This window comes from Ovis aries, chromosome 2 (assembly GCF_016772045.2).
Source record: "Ovis aries strain OAR_USU_Benz2616 breed Rambouillet chromosome 2, ARS-UI_Ramb_v3.0, whole genome shotgun sequence".
NCBI classification, from domain to species: domain Eukaryota; kingdom Metazoa; phylum Chordata; class Mammalia; order Artiodactyla; family Bovidae; genus Ovis; species Ovis aries.
The window spans coordinates 120851273-120865499 of NC_056055.1; the positions used below are offsets into that span (position 1 = coordinate 120851273).

The window sequence follows — 14227 nt, forward strand, 5'->3', positions numbered from 1 at the left end:
TGTGAACGTAACAAATGGAAATCAGATTGTCCCTAGTTAATTAGTACCAAATGGTGGAAAACCCAACCTCTAATCTATTGCCAAACCACTAGAACACAGCAAACAGCACAGTCAAGCAACGGAAATTTCTCAGTGTATCTAAATTACTGTATAAAATAAAGACCCAGTTTCTAAAACCAATGAAAAGATTTCCACAATTTCAATATGATACAGAGGTATGTAATATGGGTACTATCAAAGGATATTTCATTTGCCAGAAAAGGAACCCAAAATTGAATCATCCAAGTGGTGTTTAGGAGACTTATAAGCATTCTGGTTGTTAAGGACAAGTTTAAAGACAACATGCCAATTTACACAAGAAAAGATGAAAAATAGGAGTAGGCTTTCATTTAGTATGAGGAATTGCTTTTAAGTGAAAAAGAGTTTCAGATATATAATGATATATAGTTTTGTGGTTAGAAATGTGCTTTAATGTAATAACTATTTAATCACTATGTATTATTATATAGTACAATAATACTGAGCACAAAAAAGTCTCTTATTTTTGTTTCCTTAGCTGGAACTATGTGAAAGTGAAAGTGTTAGTTTCTCAGTCATATCTGACTCTTTACAGCCCTATGGACTACAGTCCACCAGGCTCCTCTGTCCCTGGAATTCTCCAAAGAATACTGGAGTGGGTAGTCATTTCCTTCTCCAGGGGACCTTCTCCACCCAGGGATTGATTCTGGGTATCCTGTATTGCCAGCAGATTCTTACCCATCTGAGCCACCAGAGAAGCTAGAACTAAAATCTTACACTAAATTTTATACTGGGTATATTAACTACAATAAACAATAGTCCAAACGATGACAGAAAAAGAGCAATTTAAATCAATTACTGTAGCATGGGGCTTCCCAGGTGACTCAGGGGTAAAGAATCCTCCTGCAAATGCAGGAGATATGAGTTCGATCCCTGGGTCTGTAAGATTTCTGGAGAAGAAATGTTCTCATCTACACAGTGACTCCTTAGAGGACAAAGGTTCTCCATCTGGAACATTCTACTCAAAAAGGCCTCACATTTTTAATATAGAATAATGGAGAAGGAAATGGCAACCCACTCCAGTGTTCTTGCCTGGAGAATCCCAGGGATGGGGGAGCCTGGTGGGTTGCCGTCTCTGGGGTCGCACAGAGTCGGACACGACTGAAGTGACTTAGCAGTAGCAGCGATGAGGAACTAAAGAGCCTCTTCATGAAAGTGAAAAAGCTCTCTTAAAACTGAACATTCAGAAGGCTAAGACATGGCATCCAGTCCCATCACTTCATGCCAAATAAATGGGGAAACAATGGAAACTGTGACAGACTTTATTTTCTTGGGCTCAAAAATCACTGGAGCAGTGGACGGTGACTGAAGCCAGGAAATTAAAAGACATTTGCTCCTCAGAAGAAAGGCTATGACAAACTTAGACAGCATGTTAAAAAAGCAGAGACACTACTTTGCTTACAAAGGTCTGTCTAGTCAAAGCTATGGTTTCTCCAATAGTCATTTATGGATGTGAGAGTTGGACTATAAAGAAGCTGAGTGCTGAAGAATTGATGCTTTTGAACTGTGGTGTTGGAGAAGACTTTGGAGAGTCCCTTGGACTCCTAGGAGGTCAAACCAGTCAGTTCTTGAGGAAATCAACTCTGAATATTCATTGGAAGGACTGATGCTAAAGCTGAAGCTCCAATACTTTGGCCACCTGATGTGAAGACCTGACTCATTAGAAAAGATCCTGATGCTGGGCAAGATTAAAGGCAGGAGGAGAAGGGGAAAACAGAGGATGTCCCTTTATTTGGGGACATCCCCAACCGCGATGGTTGGATGGCATCACCAACCCAAAGGACATGAGTTTGAGCAAGCTCTGGGAGATGGTAAAGGACAGGGAAGCCTGGCGTGCTACAGTCCATGGGGTCACAAAGAGTTGGACATGACTGAGCAACTAAAAAACAACCACAAATTCATTGGAAGGACTGATGCAGAGGCTGAAGCTGCAGAACTTTGGTTACTTGATGCAAAGAGCCGAGTCACTGGAAAAGACCCTAATACTGGGAAAGATTGAAGGCAGGAGGAGAAAGGGGTCAATAGAGGGTGAGATATTTGGATGGCATCACTGACTCAATGTACATAAGTTTGAGCAAATGCTGGGAGATAGTGAAGGACAGGGAAGCCTGGCATGCTTCAGTTCATGAGGTCAAAAAGAGTTGGATATGAGTGAGTGACTGAATAAAAACAGCAACAAAGGATCACCATCTATAAGGCTGAAATTTCTTAATAGAAGATCTGATCCTCTAAACTATTATTCTATGTTACAGAAGGCTGCATGGCACTGGAGTGTCAGCTGCACATGGACATCACCAGATGGTCAGTACAGAAATCAGATTGATTATATTCTTTGCAGCCAAAGATGGAGAAGCTCTATACAGTCTGCAAAAACAAGATTGGGAGCTGACTGTGGCTCAGATCATGAACTCCTTATTGCCAATGTCAGACTTAAATTAAAGAAAGTAGGGAAAACCATTGAGGTAAAATGAAATCAAATCCCTTATGATTATACAATGGAAGTGACAAATAGATTCAAGGGATTATATGTGATAGACAGAGTTCCTGAAGAACTATGGACAGAGGTTCATGACACTGTATAAGGAAGGGATCAAGACCATTCCTAAGAAAAAGAAATACAAAAAGGCAAAATGGTTGTCTGAGGAGGCCTTACAAATAGCTGAGAAAAGAAGAGAAGTGAAAGGCAAAGGAGAAAAGGAAAGATATACCCATTTGAATGCAGAGTACCAAAGGATAACAAGGAGAGATAAGAAAGCCTTCCTCTGTGATCAATGCAAAGAAATAGAGGAAACCAATAGAATGGGAAAGACTAGAGATCTCTTCAAGAAAATTAGAGATACCAAGGGAATATTTCATGCAAAGATGGGCACAATAAAGGACAGATATGCTATGGACCTAAAAGGAGCAGAAGATATTAAGAAGAGGTGGCAAGAATACACAGAACTATACAAAAAAGATCTTCATGACCCAGATAATCATGGTGGTGTGATCACTCACCTAGAGCCAGACATCCTGGAATGCAAAGTCAAAGGGCCTTACGAAGGATCACTATGAACAAAGCTAGTGAAGGTGATCGAATTCCAGTTGAAGTATTTGAACTCCTAAAAGATGATGCTGTGAAAGTGCTACACTCAATATGCCAGCAAATTTGGAAAACTCAGGAGTGGCCGAAAGGTCACTTTTCATTCCAATCCCAAAGAAAGGCAATGTCAAAGAATGCTCAAACTACTGCACCACAGCACTCATCTCACATGCTAGCAACATAATGCTCAATATTCTCCAAGTCAAGCTTCAACAGTATGTGAACTGGGAACTTCCAGATGTCCAAGCTGGATTTAGAAAAGGCCGAGAACCAGAGATCAAATTGCCAACATTCATTGGATCATCGAAAGAGCAAGAGAATTCCAGAAGAACATCGACTTCTGCTTTATTGACTATGCCAAAGCCTTTGACTGTGTGGATCACAACAAACTATGGAATATTCTTCAACAGATGGGAATAGCAGACCACCTGACTTGCCTCCTGTGAAATCTGTATGCTGGTCAAGAAGCAACAGTTAGAACTAGACATGGAACAACAGACTGGTTCCAAATCGGGAAAGGAGTACATCAAGGCTGTATATTGTCACCCTGCTTATTAAACTTATATGCAGATTACATCATGAGAAATTATGGGCTGGATGAAGCACAAGCTGGAATCAAGAGTTTCAGGAGAAATATCAATAACCTCAGATATGCAGATGACACCACCCTTATGGCAGAATGTGTAGAGGAACTAAAGAGCCTCTTGATGAAAGTGAAAGAGGAGAGTTCAAAAGTTGGGTTAAAACTCTACATTCAGAAAACTAAGATCATGGCATCTGGTCCCATCAGTTCATGGCAAACAGATGGGAAAACAATAGAAACAGTGACAGACTTTATTTGGGGGGGGGGGGCTCCAAAATCACTGCAGATGGTGACTGTAGCCATGAAATTAAAAGATGCTTGCTCCTTGGAAGAAAACCTATGACCAACCTAGAGAGCATATTAAAAAGCAGAGACATTATTTTGCAGAAAAAGTTCTGCATAGTCAAAGCTACAGTTTTTCCAGTAGTCATGTATGGATGTGAGAGTTGGACTATATAGAAAACTGAGCACCTAAGAATTTATGCTTTTGAACTGTGGTGTTAAACAAGATTCTTAAGAGTCCCTTGGACAGCAAGGAGATCCAGCCAGTCCATCCTAAAGGAAATCAGTCCTGAATATTCATTGGAAGGACTGATGTTGAAATTGAAACTCATCAATACTTTGGCCACCTGATGCAAAGAACTGACTCTTGGAAAAGATCCTCATACTGGGAAAGACTGACGGCAGGGGTACAAGGGGACAACAGAGGATGAGATGGTTGGATAGCATCACCAACCCAATGCAAGTGAGTTTGAGCAAGCTCTGGGAGTTGGTAATGGACAGGGATGCCTGGTGTGCTTCAGCCCATCGGGTCACGACTGATCAACTGAACTGAATTGATGTTACAGAAATGAAGCTTTTTAACTGTGTATCATTTACTAGGGTAGATGGCTTGTTATCTTTTAGTTATCTATAAATGTTACCAAAAGTGTTTATTTTTCTGATTCTTCCCATAACTAACTTTATCTGCTAATTCATTATACACTGATTTGACAAGAACAGCATCCATACCAGTAATTTACATTATTTTCATTTTCTACATTATTTTTAATACCACAAACCCCCCAAATTCTATTCCTACTTTTGTTCTCTTTCCTCCCTCTCTTGTAAAGATTATTAATGCTGAGATCAGAGATAAATACTCTATTTTACTTTGACTAGCAGTTGCTTGATGTGGACTATATTGTGTTTGACTGGCAAATCCTGAGATTTGAGAAAACTACCGCATTAAGTATTTATTTTTTAAGCCAAATTATAGTATCACACTATTTATAGAGAACCATTTTTGAATTGGAGTTTGCAAAAGAATTATTACTTCTGTGTGATTTAGGAAAGTTTGGCTCCTGGGAGAATCAAGGTTTCTTTTAGGTGAAGAGTCATCTGTGTTAGGGGTTCTTCTTATTACTACACACTGAAAACCCATGGAGAGTTTGAAGCCAAATTAATCCTATATAACAACCCCCCATATTGTAATTTCAGTGTGCATAAGGGGATTCATAATTTACTCCTATGCTTTTCAATTAATATATTAATTGCTGGCTAATCTTTTAAACAAGCTGCCAAAATTTTAGAAATTTTGGAGCATTCTAGCTTCAGTCCTCTGAGAAAAAAACAAACAAAATGTGTAGAATCTCATTTCCGGAGTTATAAGTCCAATGGTGATTTTCTGTGTGTGAACTTTGCTAGACTCTGAGGTACCTGGTGTTCCAGCAGTTCGTCCTGTAAAATTAATGCTCACACTTCATAAGAAAGTACATATGTAAAACATTGCCAACTTTATGAAAATTTACTTTACTATAGGCCCATTGCAAGCTATTAGAAAAGAGATACATATACTTTACATTTATATTTTAATTATTTAGAATTTCATTATTTTTCAAATTCAATTTCAAAAGTTTGAATCATTAGTAAACCTTCAGAAGATTGGATATTTATGAGCATGGGAATATTTCATAATTACTAAATAACTGTGGTTGTGGTTTAGTTGCTAAGTCGTGTCTGACTCTTGCGATCCCAGGCAAGGGGATTCTCTAGGCAAGAATACTGGAGTGGGTGGCCATTTCCTTCTCCAGGGTATCTTCCTGACCCTGGAATTGAACCCTGGTCTCCTGCATTCCAGGCAGGTTTTTTACCGACTAAGCTATGAGGTAGGTCATTTAATTTATTTTATTTTTAATATAAGAAAAAGGGAGATAATTTTAACAGGATGGCATACAGATGGACTGAGTTTTACATTAATTTATTTCTCAGCTACATAACTACAATGAAAATTAAAGGCAAAAATATTTGTGCATAGTCTCTTCAAAAAGATGTTAAAAAGTTAATAAATGCCTATAACAGAATATTCAAATCAGGTATCTTTAGCAATTTAAAAGCGCTGAGTTCACTTTTTTTTTTTAAGAATCAAATTCTATTTTTTAATCTTAAGAAGATGTATTAGCAATTTCAAAAATCACATAATAAGACTTTAGGAGCTGAAAAGTTATGAGACAAGTAATTTTTTTAAAGTTAAAGAAAAAATATAGACAAAGATATTACCACAATAAAATAATGTAGGTAGATTGTAAAATTATAATTTGAGCTAGTCTCAAAATGATGAATAAGGTAATAAATGTTCTACATGTGTATTAAGTACAAAAGAATAGTTTAGAGAAAATCATTTCTCTTTTTTAATAATCTGTTTCACAGGATGGCTTATAAGACTTTCAGTGAGACGCAAACAAGGGTTACTCCATTAAGGGACTAAAGGTTGAAGAGCTGATGTTCTGCCTTGTGGTGGGGAAGGCAAGAACAAAATCATCATTTTGATGAGAAGCAAATGATGATGGTAGTAAAGATAAACACTCAATGAACATGAACTTGAGCAAACCCCGGGAGACAGTGAAGGACAGGGAAGCCTGGAATGCTGTCCCTGGGGTCAGACATAACTGAGCCACTAAACAACAACAACAACAACAACAACCACCCATAGAGCAATATTATGATAAGGTCAGAACTTGAAGAGAATGCTTCTGCACCTCACTGTACATTACAGAGGTACACAGCAACTTTGGAACCTCTCACCTTGGCTATACCAACCCCACGGTTACAAACTATATTCCAAGCAATGGACACAACTCTTTCAGTGTGGAAGATGGAAAAGTGTCAGTTTAGAAGCAAACAGAAGTTTTTGGATCCATTTCCAGGGGACACCAAATTTAAAACTTCTTACAGAGGCATTCTTCATGGTAATGAACTGGTGAAATAGATTCTAGTGTTGTTTAGTCACTGAGTCATGTCTGGCTCTTTGTGACCCCATGAACAACAGCATGCTAGGCTTCCCTATCCTTCCTTATCTCCTGGAGTTTGCTCAAATTCATGTCCATTGAGTCAGCGATGCTATCTAACCATCTCATCCTCTATAACCCCCTTCTCCTCCTGCTTCAATCTTTCCCAACAGCAGGGTCTTTTCCAATGAACTGACTCTTCACATCACGGTGGCCAAAGTATTAAAGCTTCAGTTTCAGCAACAGTCCTTCCAATGAATATTCATGGTTGATTTCCTTTAAGTGAAATATTCTAGTAGCAATTCTAGATAGCATTAATTGTGTATATATATATTCTAAAGAGTTTGCCTAAGGACAACCAAAATTGACTTGCAAATGAAAATCTGCAGCAGAAAATTCTATCCAGCAGTTTCTAAATGCCATAGTTGAGTTTCAATTCATAGTATCATACCAAAAGTTATATATATGAAAATTTCTAAATGCAAAATATAATATACACTTTAATGGAGAATATCAATACAGATAAATCTAAAAGAAAATAAGATTCCCAAGTATATTTTGCCTTACAGAAAGCATCAACTATTTTAAATTCTATCTCCCTCCAAAAAATTCCTTTAACCAAATCAGAAAATAATGGCATCATACATTAAGATGACAAAATGATTTCAAATGTATGCTAAACCAAAAATGAATAATTTAACTATAAATGTACAGAGTGTTATCTGCACAGACTATCACTGATTTTCATGTGTGAAATATAACTGTGTCACTCACAGTAGGAGCCCTTTCTATATAATATGAGAAACCAATTCGATCTTGTTAAGAGTTCAGCTTCTATAATGAAGTTTAGAACTCCAAGGGTAGATTGGCTTGGGTCATTAAATCTAACTTCAGTAAACAGTAATCAATTGGAATGAAAGAAAGAGGAAACAATCAAATAGGGGGCTGAATTATTCTAGAGAAAAGAGCAGCATGGAAAAACAATTCTGATCTGAGCTACCTAGGTAATTTTAAGTTTTAAATTAATCTTATTTAGCACCTTTTATCTCTATCTAGGTTTAGTTTAAAATGACTGATCCCAGAATATTATTAATATTTCAACTATTGAAGAGTTGATGATTCAGACATGATTTATCATCATGAAATCATGTTTCTTTAGGGAAAAACCATGCATGTATTCTATATACTTACTGGAGGTGTTGATATTTGGGTTATTCTTAACTGGTTTTCCAAATCTTGTACTTTGTTTTTAAGTTCCGTATTTTCTGTTTCTAAGTCTTGAATCTAAAAATTAAATGATTATTGAACAATCTTCAGACATTTATTCTTGGAAAATATTGGCTGTTAAATTAGCTACATTAATGAATAGGATTTCACATTATTTAAACTTTTAATGTATTTTTCTGTGCATTGGGTGAAATTTATTTTATAAAGCTTGAGCTATGTCGTAGAATTCGAGGTTACTGGCAAGACATACTATTAAATTTAAAATATGTTTTTACATGTGTGCAAATTTCATGTTCCTAATACCTCTGTGTTTTCCTGTAGTGCTATGTAAGCTGTACCCATAATCTTGGAGCATAACCGCAGGACAGTGAAACTTGCTTATGATGATTTTGAAGAGAGTGGAGAAAGGGTGTAATTTAATTATAAAGGAATCTGATCTGCATGGGAAACCACTTACCCAGCATCTGCTGCTTCTGCTGCTCTGATCCCCATGAGAAGCATCAGGAAGTGAAACAAAGTCACATGAGAACACTAAGTTCTTGTGGGAATTCAATATAAAATGGTTAAAAACTGTGCAGGGGATCAGGAACGAAAAGTTATAGGAACACAGAGAAAGCAGTTCCAATCAGTGTGGGGGAAATTGAATGGCAGGGCTTCTAAATTTGTTTGATGGTATGCAAGTTTCCCTGTACTTACATCATATAAATGCAAAATGACAAGCTTAGTTTACTCACTCTTTTCTGTAACCCTGCAATCTGTTTTCTTGTTTCAACATCTTTTCCTCCAGATTCTAGAAATTTCCTGTACGCCAGGTCAAATGCTTGGCCGATTGTTAATGTTATCTCTTCAGCCTTTGTGAAAACCAAACAAAGAAGATTCGCAGTTTAATAATAATCTGTTAGAATATTCTTTGAATCAAGAAAAACATTAACCTGACATATTTCAAAAGGGCAATGTCTAGGGGCAGAAGTGTAGTAAATGAGCAAAAGTAATCTATGCTAACACAATCATTTAAAGCCTAACCAACCATGACATAAAAGAGAAGTGTTTTGGATATTAAACGAATAGCTGTTGAAGTTCCAAGCAAGAGTCCCGTCCAGATTCTCATCTCTTTTATCACAGCATTTCCCCTACTAGTTTGTTTTTCTCCTTTCCTCAGATATTTAGTGCCTATTAAACGAAAGCACAGTGCCAACTGCAGACTTTCTCGTAGCTTTGCTACTTATTTTGTTTTCCTAGTGAAGAGGGTTTGTTAAACCTGGCAGGTAACTTGAATGAGGTTGGCTGGGTGGTGTCTGTGGAAAACCTGAGGTATGCCTGCTCTAAAGGGAGCAGCTGCTATTCAGTTCCAGTTAATTGTTGGAAATGAGCAATTCCAACCCAGAGTTGTCAATTTTAAATAAGTGAGATGGGACCAGAAATCTGAATTTTCATATGGAAAATTTTAAGTGGTAGTAAACAATATTTTTTTAAAACACAGTGCTGACTGAAAAACTGTATCTGTCATCTGAATTTGGCCTCATAAAACAATTACCTCTGATCTATTTACTAGGAACTGCCCCAGATAGTCTAAGTCTACCAGCTCATTTTTTCTCCAATGATATTTCAGCTGATATCACAGTGTCTTAGTGAGAAAAGTGTAAACACTAAATAAAGATTTATTTAATTAACATTATAAAGAAATTTGGTAAAGGCATTAATTGATTTAAAGCATCACAAATATTTCATATTTAATGGTAAGAACTCCAGATGACATAACAACTGGTAGCAATATTACATCTTGTAAAAACCTTGCTTTTACTAATCTACTACAAATCTTAAAATTTTGCTATTTTCTATATGCAATCTAAATTAAAAATGTTTTCTAAATAAAGCTTACTTAATTAAGACATTATTATTTTTGTAGTTCACTATTCATTTACAAAGGTTGTTAAACATAAAAAAATGTTATAGAGTCTAACCTGGTGAATTAAAAAATGCAAAATATATGCCTACACTTATATAAGAGGACTGTCTTACAAGAAAGATGGAAAATAAGCTATGCTAAGGAATACTATATAATACTGAATAAATTAAAATGAGCTTAATGTATCTTCTTAATAAGACAATGTGTTTTCCTCAAATAACAAGGTGTATAAGACAGAGAATTATTTAAATAACATGGTTGATTCATCACTAATAATATCTGACTTCATTATTGGTTGTTTACAATAATAATTTTTAAAACCATATTCACTTTTTATGGTATGAAATATATTTTTAATTAAGATGGCATTTTTGTTGTTGGTCAGTTGCTCAGTAGTGTCCGACTTTGCAACCCCATGGACCGCAGCACATCAAATTTACCTGTTGTTCACCATCTCCCAGAGTTGCACAAACTCATGCCCACTGAGTCACTGATGCCATCCAACCATCTCACCCTCTGTCATCGCCTTCTCCTCCTGCCCTCAATCTTTCCCAGCATCAGGGTCTTTTCAAATGAGTCAGCTCTTCGCATCAGGTGGCCAAAGCACTGGAGCTTCAGCTTCAGCATCAGTCCTTCCAATGAATACTCAGGACTGACTTCCTTTAGGATAGACTGTTGGATCTCCTTGCAGTCCAAGGGACTCTCAGGAGTCTTCTGCAACACCACAGTTCAAAAGCATCAATTCTTTGGCGCTCAGCCTTCTTTCCGTTCCAACTCGGAACTACTGGAAAAAACAAGCTTTGACTAGACAGACCTTTGTCAGCAAAGTAATGTCTCTGCTTTTTAATATGCTGTCTAGGTTTATCATAGTTTTTCTTCCAAGGAGCAAGTGACTTTTAATTTCATGCCTGTAGTCACTATCTGCAGTGATTTTGGAGCCCAAGAAAATAAAGTCTGTTACAGTCTCCACTGTTTCCTCATTTATTTGCCACAAAATGATGGGACCAGATGGTATGATTTTTATTTTTTAAATGTTGAGTTTTAAGTCAGCTTTTTCACTCTCCTCTTTCACTTTCATCAATAGGCTCTTTAGTTCCTCTTTACTTTCTGCCATAAGGGTGGTGTCATCTGCATATCTGAGGTTATGGATATTTTTCTTGGCAATCTTGACTCCAGCTTGTGCTTTATCCAGCCCAGCATTTCTCATGATGTACTTTGCATATAAGTTAAATAAGCAGGGTCACAATATACAGCCTTGATGCACTCCTTGCCCAATTTGGAACCAGTCTGTTGTTCCATGTCAGGTTCTAACTGTTGCTTCTTGGCCTGCGTACAGATTTCTCAGGAGGTAGGTAAGGTGCTCTGGTATTCCCATCTCTTAAGAGTTTTATACAGTCTGTAGGGATTCACACAGCTGAAAGCTTTAGCATAGTCAATATAGCAGAGGTAGACGGTTTTCTGGAATTCTCTTGCTTTTCGATGATCCAGCAGATGTTAGCAATTTGACCTCTGGTTCCTCTGCTTTGTCTAAATCCAGCTTGCACATCTGAAGTTCTTGGTTCACGCACTGTTGAAGCTTACCTTGAAGGATTCTGAGCATAACCTTGCCAGCATGTGATATGTGTAGCTAAATGCCATCTCATTTCACAACTGTACACATATCACATGTGTTACGTATGTTATGTTAGTTGCTCAGTTGTGCCTAACTGTTTGCAACCCCATGGACTGCAGTCTACCAGGCTCCTCTGTCCATGGGATTTTTCAGGCAAGGATATTGGAGTGGGTTGCCATTTCTTTCTCCAGGGGATCTTCCCAACCCAGTGACTGAACTCGGTCTCCTGCACTGCAGGCAGATTCTTTACCAACTGAACTACAAGGGAAGCCCCTGTAGATGGCATTTACCTCCCCGGTAAATGTTCACCATATATTATCTCCATGGGTTTTCATGACTCTGTGAGGTGGGGATTATTATCCCCTCAATATTTATGCAACTGCAATTCTTTGTGTCACTTGTCTAAAGGCTCATAGTTAGAGGAAACCTTGGATTCAGATTCAGAATATCTGAGTCTACAAGCCTCAGACTTTTGAGGGTAGGGGATGAAGCATATACATTTAAATGCACAGACCACAATTATACAACCAGATGTACTTTGAACACAATGTACATACTTATAAAACCACCATATCATTAGAAATATAGAAGATCTCTAACATCCTTGAAAGCTCTTCTACACCTATGCATGAGTATTCAGTCACTTTAGTCATGTCCAATTCTGTCCAGTACTATGGACTGTAGCCTACCAGGCTCCTCTTGTCCATGGGATTCTCCAGGCAAGAATAGTGGAGTGGGCTGTCGTGCTCTCTTCCAGGGGATCTTCCCGACCCAGGAATTGAACTTGTGTCTTTTGTGTCTTCTACATTGCAGGTAGACTGAGCTCTAATTTCTATCACCACAGATGAGTTTGTCTGTCTTTGTATCTATAAAAGTGGGCCATCCTATATATTTTTTTATATTCGTCTTCTTTAGTTTATCAGATCTTATATTTATGATTTATTGCTGATTACTTTCCAACCAGTGAATATATCTCAAATTGTTTTTTCGTTTGTCTATCAAGTGAAGTTTGTGGTGTTTTCGGTTCTGAGTTACAAATAAAGATGTTACAAATATTCCTGTAAAATCTTTTTGTGGACATATGTTTTTATATTTCTGGGTAAGTATCTAGAAGAAAGTGAAAGTGAAGTCACTCATTCATGTCCGACTCTTCACGACTCCATGGACTACCTACCAGGCTCCTCCGTCCATGGGATTTTCCAGACAAGAGTACTGGAATGGGTTGCCATTTCCTTCTCCAAATATCCAGAAAGAAATTACTAAATCATAGGATGTGTCTACATTTAACACTATAAGAAACTCCCAAAGTGCTTTCCAAAGTAGTTGTACCATCTTATATTCCCACCAGCAGTGTTGGTTTCTACTGTTTCAAAGCAAATCAGTTATATGAATACATATATCCCCTCTTTTTTTGATTTTTCTCTCAGTTAACACAATGCATTAAATCTGAATTTCCCTGTTGAACAATTAGCCCAGTTTCATGTAATCATTAGCCTTTGTTATACATTCACAATGAAATCCCTGTAGACCACAGTCTCATGCCCATCTTTTTTAAAGTTTTTTTCTGTCTTTTTATTCTTGATATTTAGTTCTTTATAAATTCTGAACATAAATCCTTTTTCAGATTCATGTAGGTGACTTGCCATTACACTTTATAATACTGTCTATAGATTAATGGAAAACATTTATTGATTAAGGCCCATGTATTATTTTTTGTTCTGTTATGTTTAGTGCTTTTGGGGTCATTTTTAGACATCACTCTCTATTCAAAGTTCATAGAGAGATTATCCTATGTTTAATGAAATTTTTGTAGCAGGCTATAAAAGCTTCTAATTTTATGCTTATAATTCATTGTAAAGTATTTTTATGTAGCATAAGTACGAATTAGCTGTTAAGCATTATTTGTCCAGTTGTTTCAATATCATTTGTTAAAGACATCCTTTCTCCATTAAATTGTCTTCTCACATTTATAGAAAAATCAATTGACCACATATGTGTAGATACTTCTGTTTTCTACAGTAGAGTCTGTTTACTATTTATCTGTGATTACGTTAATATCAGGAGACCTGGGTTCGATCACTGGGTCAGGAAGATCCCCTGGAGAAGAAAGTGGCAATCCACTCTAGTATTCTCGCCTGGAAAATCCCATGGATGGAGGAGCCTGGTCCATGGGGTCCATACACTTCATGTGGTCGTAAAGAGTTGGACATGACTGAGTGATTTCACCTTCACTTCAGAATTACCTGATTCTGAAATGGTTTATTTGAAATACATTGTGAAATTAGGTAAATGTGTCTTCCAACTTTGGTCTTTTCTTTCAAGAATAATTTTTCTGTCTACACTGTTTTCTATTACCATATTAAAAATAACTTTTCTATTTCTACCAAAATTCCCATTGTGATTTTCACAAGAATTGTACTGAATAGATTTGTTGAAATTGACCACTTAACTAAATTAAGCCTTCAAACCTATT

At 37.0% G+C, this 14227-nt stretch overlaps 1 protein-coding gene across 21 annotated transcripts in view; it reads right to left on the minus strand.

Annotated features, from left to right (window-relative positions):
* GULP1 (GULP PTB domain containing engulfment adaptor 1) overlaps positions 1-14227 on the minus strand; it is a 328660-nt gene that overhangs the window by 28166 nt on the left and 286267 nt on the right. For all 21 annotated transcript variants that reach the window (XM_042243642.2, XM_060409645.1, XM_012131476.4 and 18 more), the window contains 2 exons: positions 8971-9087; positions 8201-8293 (listed from right to left, as the gene is read on the minus strand). In XM_042243642.2, coding sequence (XP_042099576.1) covers positions 8201-8293; positions 8971-9087 — 210 coding nt within the window. The remainder of the gene's footprint in view (positions 1-8200; positions 8294-8970; positions 9088-14227) is intronic.